This window comes from Conger conger, chromosome 5 (genome assembly GCF_963514075.1).
Source record: "Conger conger chromosome 5, fConCon1.1, whole genome shotgun sequence".
NCBI classification, from domain to species: Eukaryota; Metazoa; Chordata; class Actinopteri; order Anguilliformes; family Congridae; genus Conger; species Conger conger.
In genome coordinates, this window is record NC_083764.1 from 12367993 (window position 1) to 12393217 (window position 25225).

At 41.8% G+C, this 25225-nt stretch overlaps 1 protein-coding gene across 7 annotated transcripts; it reads left to right on the forward strand.

Moving 5' to 3' along the window:
• Positions 1–691: 691 nt before the first annotated feature.
• On the forward strand, positions 692–23794 carry vgll2a (vestigial-like family member 2a). 7 transcript variants are annotated; one of them, XM_061241037.1, is made up of 10 exons: positions 692–827; positions 3158–3191; positions 3514–3591; positions 4764–5203; positions 9231–9674; positions 10096–10351; positions 16323–16485; positions 17715–18000; positions 21265–21765; positions 22626–23794. In XM_061241037.1, the coding sequence occupies exons 7-10, from the start codon at positions 16402–16404 to the stop codon at positions 22667–22669; spliced, it is 915 nt and encodes a 304-aa protein (XP_061097021.1). In that variant the 5' UTR covers positions 692–827; positions 3158–3191; positions 3514–3591; positions 4764–5203; positions 9231–9674; positions 10096–10351; positions 16323–16401; the 3' UTR covers positions 22670–23794. The 7 variants fall into 7 exon arrangements, with proteins under 7 accessions (XP_061097021.1, XP_061097018.1, XP_061097024.1 ...); XM_061241036.1 differs by adding an exon at positions 2585–2667 and having other exon boundaries at positions 737–827; positions 9231–10351; XM_061241034.1 differs by having other exon boundaries at positions 9231–10351.
• The last annotated feature ends 1431 nt before the right edge of the window (positions 23795–25225 follow it).

Below are 25225 nucleotides of genomic sequence, written 5' to 3' on the forward strand. Positions count from 1 at the left end.
CATTATCAAGTTCACACTTGTTTGTTTTTTTTCAGCCCTTTCGCGTGGGTAAAAGCCATAACATGATTGAAATAAATTGAGTGGAATAATCTGCCGCCTTCTAATTTTCTGTTTTAAATATATACTTTTTTGCTGTTTATGGTTTACTTGAAATAATTTTATCAGACGATTAAACAGCTTTTCTAACCTGTCAAAAAAAATAAAAAAAATAAAATACTTAGATTACAAAATGTTTCACTTCAAAATAATCCAAAACCTAACTATAACTGTGCATTCACACATTGTCTTGTAATTAATAATGATAATGACATAACAACAACAAGTGCATTGTTTTCTATAATAATTGTCATGGTCATCATGAATTACCATAAACTGAGCTAATGGAGTCCATTCTCTTCAGCTAAAACACCCAGCATTCCTTCCTGTGACACTGACATTTTACAAGCTGTGTCCAGTTTTATTGAGACGCCAAGGAAATCGAGTATTCGTGACATGCAGAAAATTATCCGAGAAATGCACACAGTACACTATTTAACACTCAGGGCATAACCGCTACCAGCATTTTTCAGCGTATTCCCCTCATTACTGAAACATGATAACATATTTCTCATGCTTGACACGTCACATTCAAAAGTAAAACCCTTCCCTCTGCCCCAACCCCCCCACCAACCCCTTTCCTTTTTTTAACTTATTGAAATTCACTTGTACATGCTTTCATAGACGAGGTGTGAAGTCTGAAACCGCAAATATTCGTGTGGAAAATTTTAACTGGAATATAAAAAACGGCGAAAATGCTGTTGCCGGGGGAAGACCACACAAGACGAACGGTAAGAAAAACGAGAAAAACGAGCGCAAGAAAAACGAGAGCATATAGAGGTCGATCCAGAAAAAGTCAGAGCTCCTCTGGACCTGTTACATGCCCCCTCCCAAACCCCCCGTCCCGCCGAAGGCTTGAAGGGATGGTGGTTTAAGCTTAAGATTCTCAAGATTCCCCACAACATAGCAGCAATGCTTCAGAGAGTTTCTGCAGCTTGTTATGGGAGATGCCAGGGATGGCTGGCGGAGGGTATATTTTCATTTAGTCTGAATGCTTGGCACACTCTCATCGTAAACAGAGGCCTAGGTAGACATAGATGGAATAGCTGGTTTGCACTTAATGTGATGAAAGAAGCTATTCATTAACATATCTAATTTACATTGCAGAGCAGCAGTTAAAAAGCCCAATGAGTCAATGGAAAGTGTGTGATGATTATTCATCAGAACAAAAAGACATGGCTTAATGGAGACTGAATAGATTTTAAATCTCTGTGTGTACTGAACAGTGTTATAGTATGTCTGCAACCAGCTACAATATTGAAATTATCATTATAACAGAAGCCACAGCTCAGTTCTCTAAATGAGAATTACTCTCATAGGTATGCAGGTGTCTGGGTCTTTGGAGACTTGCTTCTGGGATCTGAAGATCAGAGATCAGAGATTTATTTTCTGAATATTTATGTTATTGTTAATAAACCAACATCGGCGGCATTTTTTAATGGAGTTAAAATCGTAAGTTAAATTTCTATTTTATGCAAGGAAAGTTTTTTTTCAAATGTAAACTAGGCCTACTCAATATCTCTGACAATCTGTGTAGGTAATGATCTGTATCAGATCTGTTACCAGAAAGGTTTGTACACTGAGAAGAATTGAATTAAAAATAAGGATTCCAATATAATCTTAGGAAAGACCTGAGCTGTTTGCTGTGAACAAATCTCTTCTCCATTTTCTGGAAATAAACCGTCAGTGGCAAATTTTCCCAAGATAGAGCACCCCAACTTTAAACACAGTGAAGAATACTCCTGTTTGCATATCTGGTGACAAAGCACACTGCTATGTTCACTTTAAATGTTGAAAACAGTCTGAAAATCTACCATGCATTATAAGGACTGTATTTTATGCATAAATGATCTTTTATATATTCCCAAAGCTGCTGAAAAAAAACATGATGAATAACATTATGGAATAATGGGGCACATACTGGGCTAGAAGCTTTAAATCTCAAGAACTTTTTTTGTGCGCTCACGTAAAATTCTGACTCCAAATGTAAATGAAATATAGACAGATAAAATGACTTTGCCTCGCACACGTTTTTATAGCGAACGTTTTAATACTTCGGTTGCCGTGCGTGTGGGAGTTTGGGCGGCGTATTCCTTTCCCTCTGCGTCTCTCGCGCACCTTGTTTCCAAGTATGGTCACTATGAGGGGGGCTGTCACTGGGGGGCCTGTGGGGAGAATTAATGGCAGACAGAGAAGGGCCAAAAAGACCAGACAGCTGGCTCTGTCACCGCCAGGGAGGGACCCTCACGGCCACCTCTCTTACACTCCTTTTTCCTTTATCTGCTTCTGCTGTCAGCAGCTGCCCTTCATATTTTTCCGTTTTCTTCTGCTGTCCTGTCACTGTTGCCCCTCCCACCTCCACCCCCCCCACCACCCCTCACCCTTCGCCAAATGCTGGAGGACCCAGCATTTTTTTGGTGGGGGGACAGCTGAGCTTAAAAAGAAACAGAGCGCTCTGCAGCTCGCTGGTTGTCCGTTTCGCACACAGGCGGGTCCTGGCGGGGGGCGAACGGTTTTTCAGTGAGCCCTCAGCTTACCTTTTCAGCCTGAAGAGGTCACATGGTGTGTAAGGTGAGACGTGGCCACGGGAGGGGCGGTAGAGGGCCGAATGCACATTCACGCTCAGACGCCCGTGTCGGCGACTAAGTCATGCGAAAACAGGGGCCGCGGACAGCAGTCGATTCGCCACATCGCTTCACCTTGGACCCCTATAAATAAGTCACATGGGTAGGTGGGCCAATAGCCATGAGACGGCCATTCCTACCCGCAGCGTTCCTGTGGTTTTCCGATTGAACTGAATGCGTATTCCAGGCATGTGCAGAATGGCCCCTCTGCAAGGCTCCTTTCCAATGATAGTGTGAGATATAAAATGTGTGTATCTCCGAACAAATGTGATATTATATTAATATTACAATATTTATAATTCATTTATATCATAAGTAATCCTTAGAGTCATGCACATTGTATTTCACACTTGTACCTACCTCATATAATCGCTACTGTATGTAATATGAGTGGCCTGTAATGTCTGAAATCCCATCCATCTTGTTTATGTTACCAGGCCCTCGTGTACAATGGCTTCTGTCTGCGAACTGGTGAGTAATTGTCTTACAATGGCATTTAATAGAGGTTAAAGGTCGCTGAGCCAAGTTCTCCTTGGAAAATATTTGTAACGTAGCTTACTTCGCAATTGTCGGTACATACATTTCAAGGTTCCTGAGGAAAAAAGAAAAACGTGCAGAAAAAAATGTGTGTCATTTTGATGTACCAAGCCCACGTCAAGTCAATGACCCTCTAAATGCGTCCAGTGATTTTAAAAGTTACGACTGAATAGTCGCTAGCCATCTGTGTAGTCTGACAGCATGCGAGGCGCTCTTCATTCTCCGTTCTTTCTCTCCTAATGGTCCGGGATAAAAGAGTTGTTGTGATGAAGGCCACAATGGCCGATTCAGAGTCCAAGGACAGCAGCACCTATTCGGTCCGCAAGGCCTGACGGTACAATCAAATCATTTCTTTAACAGCATGTTTATATTGTTGTTGAACCTTTGCTGCATGCGGCTTAAAATGCAGACGCCTTTTCTTCAGACACTTATCAGGAGTCTCACAAAAGAAAATGGAGCAGGAGTTTACATAATTCCAAACTGTAAAAAGCTGGTAGTTCACTGACGGTGGCAAGTTAGCAAAGAAGTGCTTGTAACATGATTGCGTGAGCATGCCAAATGTTAGATTTCTCCATAACCTGCTAAAGTGCTACCATAATCTTTAAAGTGTTACCAAAGTCAAAATCACATTTAATTTTGCATGGCCCTATACATTCTAACCACTTCATTGGCACACCATATGGTAAGTATCCACTTGTTACTTGTTAGTAACCATGAACCTTCTAAGCATTTGTCCTTTAGAAACACCCTTGAGAAACATTGGGCAACCTTGTGGATTTGGGGTTAGCAAAAGTAAATTAAAAGCGTTTCAGCAGAATATAAATAAAAGGGCAATGTCCACCTTAAAATTGTCCCTCGGAGTTAAGGACGAATCCCATTGTTGGAGAGATAAAGAGCCTTATACACTTCCATACCAACTCAGAATACCAAGGCTCCTGGGCGTCTGATGAATAGGCATCTTTTTTACTGTAAAAAAAGACTAACCTTGCTGGTGAGGATCTACAACACACACACACACACACACACACACACTCATACACACACACACACACACACACACACATACACTCGTTCACTCACACATACACATACACGCTCACACACACGCTCATACACACAGTTACACACACATACACACGCATTCATACACACACACTCACACACACACACATGCTCACACACACATACTCACTCACACAGACACTCACACACTCACACACATGCTCAAACACATGCTCAAACACACTCACACACTCACACGCACACACACACACACACACTCACACACACGCTCACACACACATACACTCACACACACACTCACACTCACACACACAGACACACGCTCATACACTCACACACACGCTCACACACACACTCACTCACACACACACACATGCTCACACACACATGCTCACGCAAACAGACACACGCTCACACACTCACACACACACACACACACACACGCTCACACCCCCCTGTCCCTCCTCCCTCTCCCTCTCCCAGCTGTCTCCTGAATCACAGGACCCTTTACTGATGGATGGCACATGACCATGACACCGAGCCCCTCCGCTTCTCCATCCCCAGCGCGGCTGGCCTTTGTTGGAAGTGAAGCGCGCGTTGTTACGAGCGAGGCCGCCCTAATTTTATCCGCTAATGGGCTCGCCCCACCGCCCGGGGATCCGAGTCCCCCTGCCAGAAATAGGGGGGCAGAGTGACAGTGGCGGGGCTTGAGACAGAGCTGGGGGCTGCCAGCCAAAACACATTCGAGCCGGGTGGAATTTCTTTACCCCCTGCGCAAAATGCGGTGCGAATATCCACCGCCATGTTTTTCCCCCCTACGCCCGGCCGGCTCCTCCAGGGGCCTTCTCCAAACACCCCGGGCCACCCACCCACTGCCTCCTTCAACCCCCCGGGCACCTGGAGCTGCTCCTCAACCATAAAATGTGAGTGCCTATATTGCCGACGGTGAGTTAGGGGGTGACAGCTCAGGAGGTAAGAGCAGTCATCGGCCGGTTCGTTCCCCCCGTGGGTGCGTCGAAGTGTCCCCTAACCCCCAATTGCTCCGGCAAGCTTATTAGTACCTTGCGTAGGGAGCCTATCGCCATTGGTGTGTGAATGGGTGAATGAGAGACATCAATTGTAAAGCGCTTTGGATAAGAGTTCTATATACGTAAATGCTGTCGATTTACCATCCGGGTTTTGAGCGTTTGCCAAACCCCTTCCAGCCTGGCATGCCGTGGGAAGACGTGCTCACTGCGTACCTTACGTACCTCGCTGCGCTATTTCATTACCGAGTGCCAAACATGCGAAGGGGCAGCCCCGGAGGCCTGCAGACACTCTCAGCGCAGGGTCAACGCGTCTGAGGAATCCTGCGGCCCGCCAAGCCACGCTCCCGGGTTTCATTTCCAGCAGGACGTGACACAAAACCAGCTCACACACAAAACCTACCCTGCTGTGCTATTCCTTATGGAATAGCCAACCAAGAGACACAGCACTACATTACTTAGTATTGTATGGAGTTTGCATTTGTGGCAATAATAATACTACAAATAATTACAAGAAGGAAAAGTGATACTGTATATACCCTGCTGAAAAAAAGGTTTTGAAACAGCTGGCAGCTGGGTGACCAGCTCAAGCTATGTTTTGAAACAGCTGGTAGCTGGCAATTTCAAGCTGGTCATAGCTGGATTTTTTTTTGCCAGGGTACAGTTTATGATCAAACTGTATTGGATGTGGGTGTAGTCTGGGCTGAAAGAAAAAGGTTGATTATTTAATAAACGTGAAGGAATGTGGAGGAATGGCTATGGGCAGCAGGTCAGCACTCAGAACACATTCTGAATTACATCTACATACATCTAATAATCACTAATGACTGCTGAAATACTTAGAGCCATGAAGAGATCAGATAGTCAGAAAAACGTATTCAAATGAAGCGGGTAGAAACACAGAAAGTACTTCTGGGTGAAATATACTTGCCTCTATGGTAAATTCAGTCTCCTCTCCTTTCTTTACTCTCTGGAGAATATGCCAAGCCTGGTGTAAAATCAGGCTATAGCATTAATGAACCACATTATTTTCATTATTTTCAGAACACTTCATAGTTGGAGACACTGAAGATAACTTAGAAGACATCCATCAAATGTAGTCATCCACATTAAGTAACATTAAGTAACAAATATGATCATTTCTGAATCGTAACCCTTCTCTGTATATTTATTTGAATACATTTGATGTCATTCAGGCACATTCTGTCTGAATGACATCAAATTTATTCAGAAGGAATATGCTTCAGCGAGAAAATAAAAAACAACTGTTTCCAGGATTATGTAGCAGCATATGAAGATCTATTCATTTGAAAGAGGACTGGAAATTGTTTGACACTGTGGTGTTTGGATTGAAAAAGAGCTTGGTATATTGACAGTATTTCTTTTCATAAATGGAATTTCACATTTGAGTTCCTTTTATTTTTTTCCCCTAGATTGTAACATTGAGTCAGTCCAGATATACTGTATACATTCCTAAAGCCTTGCAATTCACTGTTGTCCCCTATAGAGGACCTGAGTCTCAGGCCCAAATCTCAAGAACCATATACAGTGTTCCCCTATCCTAAAACTTACACTACGAGGGACATTCAATAAAAATAAATTAATGTGAAAAGAGAACTACTTTCACTGCATCCAAGACAAAAACATTTTAATCCTTAAACTTGTTTCTGCCATAATTAATTAATTTGGCTTTGGCACTGGTCCAGACTGTTATGTATAACTCACTCAAAAACTCAATTTGCACTTAATTAAAACTGGTGTATCATAGCAGATTCTGTTAATAAAGTGAATTAAATTCCAATATACTCAGACAAAAAAACCTGGCATAAATGACTTTGGTACAATATCCCTGAATTTTTACTTTCGCCTTTCCTCAAGATATCCCCTATATGACCAAAATATTTTCTAAATGGATAATTTTTTTAAGCTGCCTTCCTGATACATCCAAATTACCATACCAGACTTACAAAACCACATTGGTTTACTGTACCAATACAGTCCCAGGCGATTCAAGGTTTCCCCATAAGAATATACGCCTTTTCAGTTCCCAAAGAGATGGTAACATAGCTCCACAGTTCATAACTGTTATTCAAATTGTAATTTAAATAGTTGGCCTTGTATGGAATAGTTTTTAGTGCCAGTCTTTATCGTGCAGAATTGAAAGTCATTTCAAAAGTCAGTTTGAATTGCTCAGTCAGTATAAACATTTTTGTAAGTTAGGAATGACACTTTGAAAGCAGACTGCAAATTAAAATTGTATTTATGGCTGTGTGTTATTATCTGGGTCCATCTCATACAATATAGACAAGCATACTAGAACAGGAAATTCTGACATTAAACATGAATCAATATGGGAGGTATGACAAGGACATGTTCCTTTATTATTTTTTAAAAGGGAAGTCTTCTTTTTTTATTAAACTTATATTTTATGAACAAAATAATTCCATGTGCACCATAAGTCTACCAATCAATAGCAAGTCCCCAGAAAAGACATTGAAAGAGAACTTTCTTTTCAATTAAATTGTGATCTTTTACATGATTTCTTGAATTAAGATTTACATTTATATGAATGATTCTCCCGGTGAAGTAATGGCAAGTTACCATGATGAAGAAGAGAACCTGTAGCCAGTGAGTCATAATACCCTCAGTAATAATTGAATCTATAAATTAAAGTAATAAAGGATAAATTGAAAGGACAAACAATGGTAAATCATCTGCATTTATATAGTGCCTTTATCCAATGCACTGGACAATTGATACTTCTCATTCACACACTCACACACCAACAGCGATTAGCTGCCATGTGCCATGTGCACCAACCATTTTGTCAGGAGAAAGTAGGTGTCTTACTAAGGGACACTTCGACACACCCAGGGTTTAACAACAGTTTGAGGGTAAATGCCAAAAAGCCTCCTTTTATATTACTGTACTTACTAATTAATGAATTTTATTACAAATTTTCTATCTGTGCCGTTGCAAAGACATTAAAGAATAAACTTTGAATGCATTTGTTTACTAATTTCTTTATTGAACATGTGGTCAGGTGTTGTCCTTGCAGATGACATAACTCCCAGGTACAAAGTGGCTGTATTTACTTCACACTCAGAAAAGATGGTTCCAAAAGGAACCCTGTGATTCCGTAGAAGAACCCTGTTTAGTTCAAGGGTTCTTTGTCAGGAAAAATGGTTATTTCCTCCCCGATGGAGACAAGCCAGAGCACCCTTTTTTCCTGAGTGCACGCAAAGGTGGACCAGGAAGAGTTTGGTTAGGGTGGAGGCAGGCCACTGGCCTGACAGCGGATGCCCCGGCCTTCATTTACACACAGCCTTTTTGGCGCGTTTAGATTTCCCCATTTCCTTCCCGGCCTCCTCGCAGGCTTAAAGCAGCGACAGGTGCTTCGCCTGGCGGAGCCGAGCCCTGCTCCGCACGGTTTCTCAGCAGAACCCTGTCAGAGTCAGATGGGGGCAGGGGAAGCCGCCTAACAATGGGGCAATGTCTCATTAAGCAGTCCACATCGTCCAGGCATCTGGCCCCTGCCAAATATTGAGTATTCTCTCGGGAGAACGTAAGCTGGCTACAGAGGTCAAAAAGTCTCTTGGTGCTGCGAATCTGCGTTTCACCTCTCTTTTCTCGTTTATTATCCCCATAAGCATGAAAATATTGTTTAATACTTCCATAGCACACATGTATGCCTACGAGTATCAAGAGCCTAGGGGAGTAATTCATTTAATCCCAGCACACCATTTCTTTAACTGTTCCCCTCATTTACATTGAAAATGCCTCTGTCAAAAAGGGTTTTCTCTCCACTACAAATTATTAGCAATAATTTGTTTCTTCAGTTGGAAGCTATGGCTACTTTCTGTGTCATAAAGCTTCATCTACAGTAACCATTGCAATGGTTAACCTGTGGGATGTCTGACTACAGCACTGGACCTGGAGAGCCGCAGGTTGTGCTGGGGTCCTCACTCCTGGTCCTGGAGAGCCGCAGGGTGTGCTGGGGTCCTCACTCCTGGTCCTGGAGAGCCGCAGGGTGTGCTGGGGTCCTCACTCCTGGTCCTGGAGAGCCACAGGGTGTGCTGGGGTCCTCACTCCCGGACCTGGAGAGCTGCAGGGTGTGCTGGGGTCCTCACTCCCAGACCTGGAGAGCTGCAGGGTGTGCTGGGGTCCTCACTTCTGGTCCTGGAGAGCTGCGGGGTGTGCTGGGGTCTTCACTCCTGGTCCTGGAGATCCACAGGGTGTGCTGGGGTCCTCACTCCTGGTCCTGGAGATCCACAGGGTGTGCTGGTGTCCTCAGTCCTGGACAGGGTGTGCTGGTTCTTGTTATCACCTTAATATCAGCAACTAATTCAGACCCAAGACAGCAGGTTAGGTGAGTTAACTGTTTAATCAACCGCATTCATTGATCAATTAAGTGCTGAGTAACAACAAAAGCCAGCAGCTCTAGGACCAGGAGTGAGGACCACTGGATTGATATAGTCAGGGCTCACTTCCAAACCAGGCAGTACATCACTGCACCAGAGACGACAGCTTTAGCTCCGATGTGTTTTAAATATCACTTCTTCACTTATTGTAATTTGCTGCACTCATTAGGCAGTCCTACAGCAGGTTCTGCATGGCAGCTTTTTCAAGTAAAATACAGCTTGAGCCTGGGTAAATATAAAAATAATGCAGAGCAAGTGCCAATGTGCTAGGCAAGAATTTTTTAAGCTTTCTGAGAGCCAAGACATACAAAAACTTGAAGAGCAAAGAATTCCTCCTGACAAAATACATTGTGCGTTTAAAACCACTAGCCAATACTTTGGGATGCATATGCAAAGGGCCACAGTCTGTAAGTACGCAACCCTGAAAAGCTGCAAGTTACAGGGCTACACTGCCAGACCTCTTCGTTCCGCTACCTCTGGATGCCTGGCCGCCCCCTCGGGCCTCCCCCTCGTCACACCTGCACTTCCTGCTCACGACTGCTGTCTGTTCCACCGTGGTGGAATGACCTTCCTGTAGACGTCAGAACAGCAGAGTCCATTCCTGCAGACACCAATTTGCAATGATGTAATTACAATTTCTGTTCTTTTGGCTTTGTACTCAAGCACATTGGATTTGAAATGAAACAATGAATATTGGGACTATTACCTTGGATTTGAGGGTATTAGCATCAATATCGAGTGATCCCTCGATAGAACTACACTCCTTTTTATAATCAGAAAGTAATTGGACAGTAGTTATGATGTATGTCTGTCCACATCCTTGTGGAGTACCTGTGTGAACATGTTGACAATATACTGGAAAGGTGGAGGACAAGACACCACAGCTGGTGACCAAGATTCTGTTTCAATTTTGCTCAGCTGGCGGTTCAGTTCCAGGATATTAGCATATTATAACTAATTAGAAAATAATATCTTGTGTTATATATTGTGAAACCTTTTGTGAAATTTGTGAAACCTTTGTTGTGCTTAAAATGCCTTTACACACACACACACACACACACACACACAGGCATGCATGCACACACACACACATACACACATACAGAATATACAATTAGTATTTATATTTATTCCACAGATTAATTTGCAGCTCTTATTCTCTGCATATTATACCTGTGTTGCTATGAGATTCAGCAGGCACTGGCTGAATGGCCATTGATAATTAGCCATACGTTGTGTACAGTGATGTGTACAGTGTTCCATCTTCTGTGCAAATGCCTTAGCACCCAAGTAGGTTGCATGGGAATTATTAACCAAATAAATTTCTTGCATAATTAAGGAACTGAACTATATTAAATGTGTTCCCTTCTTGAGCATTCCCTCTGGGTTCTGGGAATAGTGTAGAAGAGTGCAATAGTTCAGTGGTAGCACCAGTTTATGATTTTAAATGCACAATCCTGCGGTCCCACAGCCACTCTCTCAAAAAAGGACGTGTTAATATCCAAAATGTTACAAATATACAATGTATGCATTACTAAGGGACTTTTTGACACAGACTGTGTTGAAAGTAACACAGAAATAGTATTGTCCTTAACTAGACATGGAGGTGTGTTAAAAAACGACACAGTCATTATGAGTTGTTTTTAACACATGTTTTGAGAGTGCAGTGTCCTAAACGTACACCCCACATTCCCAGTTCCCGTCTTGCACAAGCTGTGCTTCTCCCCCAGACTTCTGCTCGCTCCCTGGAGAACCTCTCCCTGCTTCTGTGCTGCGTATAATGGTTTCCTTATACCCCAGGCTCTGTGTGGCTGGGACAGGTGTCACAATATCCCCCCTGAAACAGACACTCTCTGTTTCGCGTTTCGCCCTGGAACCCCCACATCCAAAACAGTTGCTGTGGTCACACGGAGTGCACGAGTTCACACCCATGTCACACCATCAATATCCCATGATCCTCCTGGCATTCCTTCTGTACTGTGCAAGCACTCAGAACGAAGGCATTGTGGTGTTTGATTCAGTGCTAACCAAATAGTTTTAATTCTTTTTAAAGGTGATACAGTAAATTGTACAGTGTGTGATGTACAGATAATGAATGGGAGGATTAAGCACATATAAAAAGCTGTTTTTTATTGCCAGACGATCAGACGATTGTCCTTTTGCATACATTTCAAAATGATTGTCAAGGTGAACAGACATGTCAGAAAAATACAACATATGTTCTATAAATCTAGATATATATCTATAAATGCGTTTAGGAATTTTTGTTACAAAATGGGCACTCCATATCTTCACTTAGTAGTAGGTACTTTATTGTCCCCGTGGGGAAATTGGTTTTCGGTAGAAAATCATTGTTGGCGGCGTTACATAAAAACAGGCACAGCACATAGAGACAGACATATAACATCAACAGATCAGATCTGCAGATCAGATTAGCAGTTATATCCTTCAATATTTCTAGAACAAGACTTACATTAGAACTCTTTAGCACAATAAAGTTTTCAAGTGGAAAATAATGAACATTCGACTCGGCCAGCAACTCAGCCAGACGAGTGCATTGATTGTGAGAAGCAGAAAACTATATTTCACTTAAAAAAAAGAGGTAAGATTTGACTGTCATCAATCGCTGATTTTGTTTCCTTTTTATGTATCCTCCTTTTTGCCAAAGTACATGTTTGCATTCCGGCCTCACTCCAAACTTGTCCTGACAATGCTCTTCTTCTTCCCTCCTTTTATCTTCTTTCTGCTCACTCTAAATAGCCTTGGGAGGACCTGAGCAGATTACCTTTAAATGGAAAGACGGGGCCAAGGGTCCTCTCAGTCACCGGGCCCACACAAAGCCCCCAGACCCCCTCTTCTTTCAGAGTTTAGTCTCGGGGAAGCGGGCCGTGTTGAAAACAGGGAGAATAGGAGCTATCCTGCGAGGTGCCCCCTCTTTCAAGAGCTTTTTTCCTTTCCATTAGATGTGTTGAATACGCCGCTGTCTCGCGGAGTTAGCTCCCATTAGCCGGGTGTTAACACTCCCGAGGTTTCCTCGTCTTAAAGCTGTTTATGTAGAAATAGAAACCCGTCACGTCGCGCTGTCTAAGAAAACACCCCATTGTTTCTGAGCTGTCAGATCAGAAATGGAGAGTTATTGCCAGCAGTAATGTTATCTCCTAACAGGTGTGGCTGTAGTGCTGGACTTTTAACAAGGACAATGTACGATGGGGGGGTGGGGGGGTGGAGGTTCTGCCTGTCAAACGGTTTTGTTTCCATTTTTGTGAAATCTGTTATGAAGAACCAGTCCTGTTTCATTCCTCAACATCTTAATTGACATCTGTGTGCACATGTCGAGGAAAGAGACAGTTTGACATAATACTCCCAGGCAATAACTTAGATATATACTTGGGTGTATTCTGGCTTTTCAATATTACTGCAATGGTTCTTATGTTTACACTGTTGGTGCCAAGCCTTATGTTTCTTTTCCCACTGGTGTGGAACACAACATAGCAGACATCCACTTTTAAACATAACATGTATGTAGGAGTTGATCTAATGATTTTCATGAAGCAGACAAAATCCTGAGCAGGGCGGATGGAGAAAAATTTTCATATTGAGGATGAGGCAAAATTTTATGAATGCCTATGTGCAGTACACTATTGTGAACCTTATTGAGGCATTAGTAAGAACTGCTAACTGCAAGATAGCCAGTTTCAAATGTTTTGGTTAAAAGGCTGATCTCTGCTGTAGGTTGTAGGCACTGTACCATGTACCGAAGCTGACTGTTACTATAGCCTAGGCCACGGACCATTAAATCACGGCCCTCAAGGTCCAAGGACTGCTGGTTTTCCATCCTCCATTTACCTGGGAGTCAGGTGTGAAGACTAATTCAGCTAACCCAGGAGAAAAGAAAAGCAGGGCCAGATTTGGATTTGAGGTCCAGATTTGATGATGGCTGGCCTATGCTGATGCTTCCAGCTTTATATAATAAAAAAATAGAAAATGGTCAAATATAAACTGTTGAAAATGAAGAAAATTGTGAGTTGCAGAGATAGATCAGGCTGGTATATGATTACTGGGTTTGATAGCTGTGGTAGAGCAGCAGTGTGTAGGCCTGTGGCGATGTCATTGGTATGTACACGAGACAGGAGGACAAACTGGGCATATACTGTCCACATTCCACAACCCTAACCAAACTTTCCCACTGTGAGCGGGAGTCAGTTTTCAGCTCAAAATTCAGTGCTGTTAATTGTGCGTTAAAAAGGGAATATGTGGGAATATGCAGGGTCAAATCCCCCTCTCCTGGTGCCTCAGAGCTGGAGGAAGGAGGGGTGGAGGGGGTGGGGGGTGTACACAACCCTGGCTGGGGCGGTATTGGGTGTGCTCTATACCGCAGTCAAGAAGGTTAATTAGGTGCAAAACTCATTCCCATATTGAACCATGGAATTGCTTTTACTGTTGCATACCTAGAATAGTTTTTTATGTATATTTTAATGTAAGATTTTACATCATCACAACTAAGTATGGGGTATCCCATTTCATTCTGAATGCAAACAAAAGGAAACTATGAATTGTTGTGTCCAAATTGTGCAACTGTTCATATTATTTGCATTCGCAAAAGATTCAGTAACAAATCCATTGTCTCCACTGAAATGACTATTGTGTTGTGTAAAAAAAATGTTTTTAATGCTTTCCTCCAGCACTGTGGACAGCGCCACAGAACCTGTACTGAATCTATGCCAGCGTTTATTGAGTGTAGGAATACCAAACATGCTTGCAAAATTCCGAATAATATCATGAGATCCCCACTGCCATTCTGGACGCTTGCTGTTACCCAAGTTAACGGCTGCTTGTTAATTCCATCAGTCTTCAAAATCCGAAACGATTACAGATTTTTTTTTACAATAATTAGCCTACCAACTTTAGCATATGTATCTTTGTTGTAATCGTGTAAATGAGAGCTTAGTGTGTTCTGTCCTGCTGGTTCAGATTGTGATAAAACTTTCTGACCTTTGACCTTGGAATTTGAAGAACTTGGAGTTGACCTGGGTATCTTGACACCTCGACTTCGAAATTGCATTTAAACATTCTTCTCGGGTATTTATTACATTTATTTATTTAGTCGCATGTTTAAATCACAAGAGACTTTACTATGTTCATCATGGGAAATACAGGTTACTCTATTTATTTGGGCACTACCTATATTAAATTGAATTAATGTGTTTATTTAATTATTTTTTAACGTAAAATGTGATTGTATTAACTCCTTTTTAAATTAAATGAACTTGCTTATATTATTTTCCTAAAAAATGATACTTTCTACACCATAACAATCCTGACATGCATTTTAATTTCCTTCGCGAAAAAACTGCGTTTGTGAATTCGGATAGTTGAGCCTTTAACAGACAATTGTCACTGACCCCTCAACATTCAATCACCGAACGTTTACACAACATGTGTTTCCATCAACAGTTGTGTTAGCCTACCTTAGGCGGTGACGGGCGCCTGGAATATGTGGTTTCAAAAACGTGACCATTTTGTTTTCTATATAATTGGCACCGTCGTTACGTAGGCTAGTTATATATTTCTTATGAATATAATTAACAGATTTCGAATGGTAGTCACATTGTTTCCAGTCAGTAACTAAAGGAACACACTTCAAGTGGAGAATGATCGCGCACAATTCAATGTTCAATATTTATTCGTACGTATTCACAATTCAATATTTACTATGCACTTGTGTTATTCGATGTAAGTGTATTATGCGCCAACTTAACATTTGGTTGCGTTACTTCAGCAAGAATTGAGCATTAAATAGGGAAACTTGGTAAGGATGATTTGATTCGGTTCAAATCTGTTTCAGATTTGTACACAAAATATTAGCCATTCCAGGCTTTATTGTTATTTCGCCACGTATTTTACGCACCAGGGTAGGCCTATGCGCAAGCACCACTTCTACAAATTATTTTCTTAGCTGAATCCTGTGTATGTGTATTTTCCACGCCAAGCAGCTGGAATGGTTTAAGTACATAAGACCTGATTATTGAGACCTAAGAACTGAAAATTGAGTAGCTTCAATATTTGAAGTGTGTAATATAATAAATTAAGTAGCCTACACATAATTAAAATAATTATATTTTTAAGGGCAGAAATTACCATTGTATTGAACAATTAATAACCCGGTGTGTTTTTCTAAATCTCAAAACTAGGCGATTTACAAGTGATATGATACAGTGCTCGCTTGTAAATGGCATAGGCTAAATGTGGCCAATAGCCTACTAAATTTTGGACATTCAATAATGCTTGGTAACTGCATGTGAACATGTAATTTCGCACATCGGCAGCATTTCGAAAAAGTGTGTGCAAAGAAAACAGCCCCGAGTTATTAGGCGACTCGGTGTTATGGAAGTGGTGAAGCTTTGACTCAGATTGGTCGACTTAAATCTCGTGGAAAGCAACGTCAGTCCGCCCGGTTGTTCCATGTGTCCACTTGAGCCTGTTGCGCGCCTGCTCTACCACTGACAATGTTTCAAGACTAAAAGCAAGACACGCTTGCGCGGTTGAGACGGAGACTGCTCCTTGAAGCTTTGACAATTTTATTTTCCTGTTTTCAGGGAATTACAAACCTGTGATCTCCAATGAAGCATCACCTCCTCTCGTTAAACAACCCGTGAGATTCTGTTCTTTTCAGCCATGAGCTGCTTGGATGTTATGTATCAAGTTTATGGTCCACCACAACCGTATTTTGCAGCAGCGTATAGTCCCTATCATCATCAGGTATGTCATTGCTATGATTCCACTGAAATTTTGTGAATGTATAATAATAATTATTTTAAATTATTATTATTATTACTATAATTATTTTTTATACTTCATGTCCTTGATTTAGTTTTACGAACTATTGATCACGAGGTCTTTTATAAATTTGGGTAATTCTGATGTTAGAGGCGGGATCTAACTTCCCCTCGGGTTTAATTACTTAATCTATTTAAATATATCGTTTATGGTTTTAGTGTATCTTATTATATTGATATGCCTATTGGAATACTGTTATTTCTCACTTAATGTATGCTATATAAAATGTACATTAACAATGAAATAATTTTCAAACAGTAGCCTATCTACACAAATAACATGGCAATAATATTCATGCTGTTTTTCTTCCTACAACAACTCTTTGGATCCTGCCAGTGGAGATGTAATCAATAAGCATTACGCTTAGGTTAATGAACAATGCAAAGGATCTGGTTTAAAATAAATTAAGTTACTGTTTCAATGTTTTTTGTCGCTATGTTTTTTGAAGTGCCTGTCTTCCAAAGGCATAGACTCATGATGTAAAATCTCCCTTCAAGGTTTTGCCACTTTCTTTAAACCTCTCACAGTCAATATACAAATGTGAGTCCTCGTTTGAACAGAGGGGAGGTTTTCATATTTCAAATAGTGCGAAAATCTCCCTAAAATGAGGTATGCCATTCCTGCACTCATAGCAAAACCGTCTCAGACATTTCATTGACTGTAATGAATAGAAAAACATTGCAGATTAAAATTGACCTGCCATAAAATTATTATTCCTCCAAAATTCGGAAGTAAACAATTAGTTCCGTAAATGCATATTATGCTTGCAAGGGAAATAAGGGTTACATAAACGTTTTGACATCGTTAAGTGGAGTGCTCTAAATTAATTTAGATGCAAACAGAAGCAATGCAAACAGAAGCTTAATAGTCAGTCTCTGTGCAAAATATAGCCCTCTGCTATGAGGAAATCCATGTAGGAATGCAATTATATAACAACTTAGATCAGAGATAATGAAAGGTTAAAAAAGTTTAACTTAAATAGAGTGTAGGCTTCTCAGTCAAAACAAGTGCAGCGCTTAATTCAAAGCGTAGGCCTACTCACTTGAATTTTAAAACAATATTTGACTCATCGTGATACACACATCATTCGGTAGTTTGTAGATACATACGGGATAGTTTGCGCTAATGTCAGTTGCTGTGTTTTGTTTCAGAAACTAGCGTTTTACTCGAAAATGCAAGAAGCGCAAGAGAGCATCAGCGGAAGCAGTTCGTTTTCAAGCCACTCCGGGCCAACGATCAAGGAAGAGGACTGCGCGCGCGAGAAGGATCTCCCCCCCGAAGCGGAGTACATCAACTCTCGCTGCGTACTCTTCACCTACTTCCAGGGAGACATCAGCTCGGTGGTGGATGAACATTTTAGCCGTGCACTCAGCCAGCCCAGCAGCTACGTCCCCAGTTCCTCCAGTAACAAGTCTGCACGAGGTACTTCTTGGAGAGGTGAGAATGCCACGATGCCTCACCAAATTCCTAGGCGTTCATGCGGGCCATGCGAAATAGGTTTGATACTTCCAGACTGTCAGAGTTGGAAGTTTATTGTCTATCTGTGTGGAGCAATCTGTCAACTTCTGTTTACATAATATTTCTTACGTTTGAAAGTCGGCCACAGAGTTAACAACATGCCACCCAAACCTGCTTTTCTTAGATAAAACATATTTTATTTTACAACGCAATTCTGGAATATTTTCTTACTATACCAAATTATTTTTATATAGAATGTTTTAACAAATCTTGGGGAATTGAAACCAAAATGTCAGATATAGCCTAGTATTTGAGGAGTTTGTTCTTATAAGTAATGGTGTTAATTTTTTCATTTTTTCATTTAAAGGTTGTAATGTCAACATTTTATGAATCCGCATGAATTTAATAAAGAAATATAGATTAATGTGGGACTGAAATTAGACTGGTGTGAGAATATGTTCATTTGTGTTTGTTTTAAAATGTGCTCTATGGACGATGGTTTCTAATGTAGATGTTAAGAGGCAGCCTCCGTACATAGACAGTACTATGCGTTTTTGTTTGTTTGTTTGCTTGTTTTCCGTGACTCTCAGTTCTTGCCCTGGCGGCATGTCTTGTGTGCTGGCGATCCATTCGTTTAATTAGGTTAGTTATTTGAGCTGTTAATTAAATAACAATCTGGGTCTGATGCCACTTAATCTTCTATGAGTTATTTGGGAACAAGTCAGGGATCATTATTTGGGAAGAAAGGCAACTTAAAGGGTGTTTCTGTAAGTGTAAGTGTTTTTTAATTAATCTTTGCCGCAAACACAAATACAATATACTCTTCCATTTTATTAAGGTAATTAGGTGCTAATTAACTATAATGGAGACCACTGTCATTACATTAATTCAGCGGACAGTTATCAGCAATATACAGTGTGTGTTGAATAAATAGCTTTGCTTTCAGTACAAGTAAAAATGTATGGATGTAGAAAATAGATGCAGGTAACAGTTTTAACAGTCCCACACCAACTCTTGGAAACACTGTGACGAACAGACTAATAATTAATAATTAAAATTATAAAACAATTTTCTTCACAAACACAGTTCAACATGCTTTTAGTTCTGCAATATTTACTGATTTAATGTTTCTGAAGAAGTGTGTGAATCTTCTCCTGCTAGGTCCTTCCCTGGTGATGGGTATGCACTTTGCACTTTGTTGTTCATCGCTCTGGAAAAGAGCATCTGCCAAATGGCAATAATGTAATGTCAAAATGCCCTCAGGAAATACTAAATTATTTTTTAAAGCCAGAAAGAATGCTACATCACAATGGAATTAATATTCCGCTGGAATTAAATCCTTTTCAGCTCTAAGTAATCGTTGTCATTGAAGTTTGGAAAATGAAAGGAGTTTTCATTATGTTGTGTTACATTGCAATCAAGTAGCAGACACACCGTGAGTCAAAGGAATATAAACAGAAAGCACAAAGACCTGTTTATAATCAATAGACATAATGTTAACTGAACAAACAACAATTTAGGCCAGGCAAAGATTAAGCCTAGTCATTGACTAAATTAAATTTTGGGTGTAGATTCTCCATACAATACTAAGTTAATCTATGTCTGTGAAACTGGCTCCTTACCCAGCTTTACCTATACAGTTTTCAGGACTAGGAGGGTAGTATATGTAAATATGTAATCTATGCATTTCTGTAATGTAATGATTCCTGCTGATGAGCCACTGTTTGGGTATAAAATCTCACTTGTAAGTAAGGCCCAGGCTCAATATAACTGCGATTCATCCTGGTTTTGTATATAATTCTTCCAAAACATGATGTGATTACTGAAATGAATGGAAAGTGCTGTGTAAGGAATGAAAATAAAGTGCTTACAATATCTTTTCATTGACAGGATACTGTCAGGTTCAAAGGCTCAGAGCGCTGTATGTCAGTTCACTCACCTCCTAGCATCAATGGCACTTAAATAGAAATGAAGCAAAAAATGCTTTTAAAAATGGGTCAGTGCTTAGTTATAGAAAATACACCTTTGGGTGTTTTTTCTCCGAGCAATAAAGTCCAAAGTTGATATGTGCACCGCTGTCTTACCTCGCATTCGGTCCACCTGTGTTTACGGACGTATTCTGATGGTCGGTGTGTGGCTGTGCCTGTGTTTACGGACGGTATTCTGATGGTCAGTGTGTGGCTGTGCCTGTGTTTATGGACGATACTGTAACGGACGGTGTGTCACTGTGCCTGTGTTTTCTGACAGTATCGTGACGGACAGTGTGTCTCTGTGCCTGTGTTTACAGATGGTATCATGATGGATGGTGTGTCACTATACCTATGTTTGCGAACAGTATCATGATGGACAGTATGTTGCTGTGCCTGTGTTTATGGACAGTATCCTGACGGACGGTGTGTGGCTGTGCCTGTGTTTGCGGACAGTACCGTGACAGAAGGTGTGACACTGTGCCTGTGTTTACGGGCGGTATTGTGACGCCGTATCACTGTGCCTGTGTTTATGGACAGTATCCTGACAGACAGTGTGTGGCTGTGCCTGTGTTTACAGATGGTATCATGATGGACGGTGTGTCTCTGTGCCTGTGTTTACAGATGGTATCGTGACAAACGGTGTGTCTCTGTGCCTGCGTTTATGGACGGTATTGTGAAGGACATTGTGTCTCTGTGCCTGTGTTTGTACGGACGGTATCGTGATGGATGGTGTGTCGCTGTGCCTGCGTTTAAGGATGGTATCCTGATGGCATGTCGCTGTGCTTGTGTTTATGGATGGTACCATGATGGATGGTATGTGGCTCTGCCTGTGTTTATGGACGGCGTGTCTCTGTGCCTGTGTTTATGGACAGTACCATGATGGACGATGTGTCTCTGTGCTTGTGTTTATGGACAGTACCATGATGGACGACGTGTCGCTGTGCCTGTGTTTACCGACAGCGTGTCACTGTGCCTGTGTTTAAGGACAGTACCGTGAAGGACGGTGTGTCACATTGCCCGTGTTTACGGATGGTATCATCACAGACGTTGTGTCCCTGTGTCTGTGTTTACGGACGGCGTGTCCCTGTGCCTGTGTTTACGGATGGTGCGTCTCTGTGCCTGTGTTTTACGGACGGCGCATCTCTGTGCCTGTGTTTTACGAACGGCGCGTCCCTGTGCCTGTGTTTACGGACGGCGCGTCTCTGTGCCTGTGTTTACGGACGGCGCGTCGCTGTGCCTGTGTTCACGTACAGTACCATGCCTGTGTCCACAGACGGATCATTCCCCATGAGTCAGAGGAGCTTCCCGCCCTCCTTCTGGAACAGCGCGTACCAGCCGTCCGTCACAGCCTCTCTGAGCAGCAGCCTGAGCAGCGCCCTGGGGGCCCCGCACACGGAGCTTCCCTTCGGCACGGACCCCTACTCCAGCGCCTCCCTGCACAGCCACCTCCACCAGCCCCCGCCCGAGCCCTGGCACCCCGCCCACCACCACCACCACCACCCCTACTCGCTGGGCGGCGCCATCGGGGCGCAGGGCTCAGCCTACCCGCGGCCGGGCGTGCACGAGGTGTACGGCACGCACTTCGACCCCCGCTACGGCTCGCTCCTGGTGCCCTCGGTCCGGCCGCACCGCCTCACGCCCGGCGCCGTGCCCACGCCCGGCGCCCCGCAGTGCGACATCGGCAAGGCCGAGCCCGCCAGCTCGGCTTGGACGGGGGCCTTCACGGGGGCGGCCTCCGACATGGGCCAGGGCCTCAGCCTGAACGTGGATGCAGGTATAACGGATTCCGTCCTGCGTTGCGTCGCGCCCCTATCCTTACTCTTGTAAACTTGCCGGCGCTTGCCTTCGAGATTGTACGAGATTTTGTTCGTCGTTCCAGGTCCATGTCCTTTCCGTGTTGTTCTGTGTTATGTTGCTTCCTAACGTTTTGTTCACCCCGTGTTTACATTTCCAGTGTTAAAGCTCACGTCTGAATGTTTACAATGACCTTTAATGGACATTGCTGGGATCCATCGACTTCCTGGCTTTTATTTTGCTTTCTTTACTCTTGTCTTAACACTTTGTTATACCTTCTCAAATTCCAGATCCTTTACAAATAAATACTAATTTTACTACATACATTTTACCACCAGCCATGTCATGTTTCTACCACAATTGTAGACAACACAGAATACTTAAAATACTACCACTCGACTGCAGTGTTGGTCCGAAGCTCTGAGAAATACATTTTAGCAAGCTCTAGTTTTTTTAGTTTTAGCTTCTTGTGTCAATAATTCCAATTAACACTTAAGTGTTGTTCTGCTGTTATTATTATAATTATTAGTAGTAGTCGAACTAGTGAATGCCCTTTAATGAACATTACCCATGGTTATCATGTCAATCATGGTATCATGTGAAAGGTAATGTCAGTGTGGCTGCAGTTAGATTTCTTCACTCTGTTTTTCTATCCCTGGCTTACGCCGTCACATTCTTCTGCTATGTGCCTTCCTACTTCTAGAAGCAAGCTGTATGATTTCCTCCTCCTAATCTTTATTTCTTGCTCTTTTCCTCCCTCCCTTTCTCTCCCTCGCTCTCTCTCTCTCTCTCTCACACTTTATTTCTCTCTCTCTCTTCCTGTCTCTCTTTCTCCCCCAGGATTGCAGGCCCAGGATAAGAGCAAGGACTTGTACTGGTTTTAGAAATCTGCAGCTTCTTCCCGCCCTTGGCAGGCCTCTGTGTTTCTCTGCCTGGTAGACATTGACAGACCCTTTCTGTAACAGATTCTAATCTCGCTTACAGCTCGACGCTACACTCTTTGTGGTGGGACCCTCCTGAGCTGAAATTCCGATTCTCTGGGCACCCTCCACTAGCGGGATGGATAAAAGAGTCTCTCCAACCAGGACAGAGCCAGAGAAAGAGAGAGAGGGAGAAAGAAAGAGAGAAAGAAAGAGAGAGCAAGGGGAAGCGGCAATGGGACTCAAAAGAACAGCTTTTCAGCGACTCGTGGTGGCGTTGCTGACTCTTGGGCTTTCAGCCTTTCCAGAGAAAGACCTGATATGAGAAAAGAAAAGCTTGCCTTGGCCCCGCTCTCTACAACACACATGTTTAAAAAAAAGACTATTTTTGTGTGAAAATGATGTTGCAACCTGCAGGGAGACTACGGTCAGTAACTGAAGTTTTGAATTTAGACTTCAATCTTTGTTGTTATTTTCAGAGCTGCAGGGTTTTCTTTTTCTTTCTTTTTTTTTAAAGGAACTGATAATTGATTATCTGGAGAGATGAGTCTTTTCTATCGTGACTGAAGTGAGCACAGGCTATTTGAAGCCTCTTGACTCTATATTGCTCCCTTGCAGCTGTCAGTGACAACTGTTCTCCAACTGAACAGTCATGCAGTCATGGTGTTACCGCACTGAGTCTGACCAAACAAGTGCTCTGAACTTCGTACAAGGAGCATTTTGTCAAATCTGGACCCCCACCTACGAAGAACAACTGCTCTGTGCACCCGGGGGGGGGGGGGGGGGGACTAACTGTGGACCCGCAATCCCCGTCTAGCTCCCTCGCTGTGTGTGCGTGTGTGTGTTTGTGTGTGTCCGTCTGTGTGTGATCCACCCCCCCCCCTGCTGGTCTTTCACAAGACACTGAAAGAGGAGATCATTGTAACTGTGCAGATCCATACCATAGGTTTAAAGATCGTAAAGATCTGTACCGTAGGTTTTTCTCAGCCATTGTCAGTGCAGTCTGTGGAAAGTCATGCAGTTAACTAAGTTTTTTTGAATGTCAACATATTAATATATTGCCAAATAAAGTATTATTTTTGTTTTGGATACAGTCCTGTTGTAAATGTTATGTACTGTTTGCCTATCTGCCTGTGGATATAAAAGAATGGGACAGTGTTATTAAAGTTTAGAACGCGGTTCAACCAAGACTTGATCATTTCTTCATAGAAGCAAACCCGACATTCAACAGCTGAGCCATGGAATTGTTTTGTTTCTCATGATAGAAAATTACTAATATTCTTATACTCAGATGAGATTTTTCAATTACTGACTTGAAATTAAGACCAGGATTAGACATTGCATGTGTCTGTTTAATGGGCAAACAAATGTGTTGAACAGAGATTGCCTCAATATTTAACCAACAGAAAAAAACATTTTTTTAAGAAAGAAAGCTTTTGAGTGACTGCATTTATTTCTTGTACAACACTTCCATGTTCATATTTATTTTGCCAGTATTATTTCTTTGTGAAATACTCTCAATATCTCTGATTTTCAATTTGTTACTATTTCAGTGCTTCATTTTATGCATCCCTTTCGTAGTACAGACTGGAACACACAATTAACATGTAGTGTGTCATTGGAGCATTGTGTGTCTTATATTATTATTATTATTATTATTATTATTATTATTATTATTCATATTAATATAATTATTATCATATATAATTATGTTGTGATCAAAGATCAAGGACATTGCTCTTCATTTGTGTATGTTGTCAAGGTTATATTGCTGACTCCATAATGTGCACATTAGAATAACAGCGTATCAGTAAAAGTTGTTTAGTAAGGGAAACATGAAAAAAAAAAATGAAAAAAACTGTGACCAAACCACCATGTGTTCTCTGTCTCAGTTAGCTGACCCCCCCCCCCCCCCCTCGTGCTCCATAGTTTAATACTGGACAGCTGTAGATTAATGTCAAGTCCTGACAAACTTGATGAAGGACAAGAGACGTTGTGGTTGGAAGAAATGCTTCCTTCACATTTTAGAAAGAGAAGGAAACAATGGCGTCTATTCATGAAGAGAGTCAGAGCAGTACTTATACTGACAGTTCTACAACTCCCACAAAAACTCACTTTACAAACCACCTGTACAGTGAGCTTATCTTATAAAAACATAAATGAGCACTGTCGTTAATATCTTAAGCTACTAGTTAAGATAAGCTACTAGTTAAATATTCTAAATGTTGTAATAAAATTGTTAGCGCAGCAATTTAACATGCTGTTCCTTACCTGTACTATGGTCAGTACCTGGACATAGAAAAGCTGGTATGATTTTCATTACCTCTTTCAGACAAAAATAGCTTCACCCAAAGCCACAGATGTATTGGAATCTTGTTTGTGGATTGTAACAAATCACACTTTAAATTCAAGTTGTTGAAAACAGTTAAATATTTTGAATTGAATTGAAGAGCTCAAATTCACACAGTCCATTTTATCCACATAGTCCAGTATGTACATCAGCTAAGCTGGTATGTGTTT

Coding starts and splice junctions, on each gene's coding strand:
- vgll2a (XM_061241034.1), top strand. CDS start 16,402: ATGAGCTGCTTGGATGTTATGTATCAAGTTTATGGTCCACCACAACCG. Junction 16,486..17,714: donor ATAGTCCCTATCATCATCAG/GTATGTCATTGC, acceptor GTTTTGTTTCAG/AAACTAGCGTTTTACTCGAA. Junction 21,766..22,625: donor CAGCCTGAACGTGGATGCAG/GTATAACGGATT, acceptor TTTCTCCCCCAG/GATTGCAGGCCCAGGATAAG.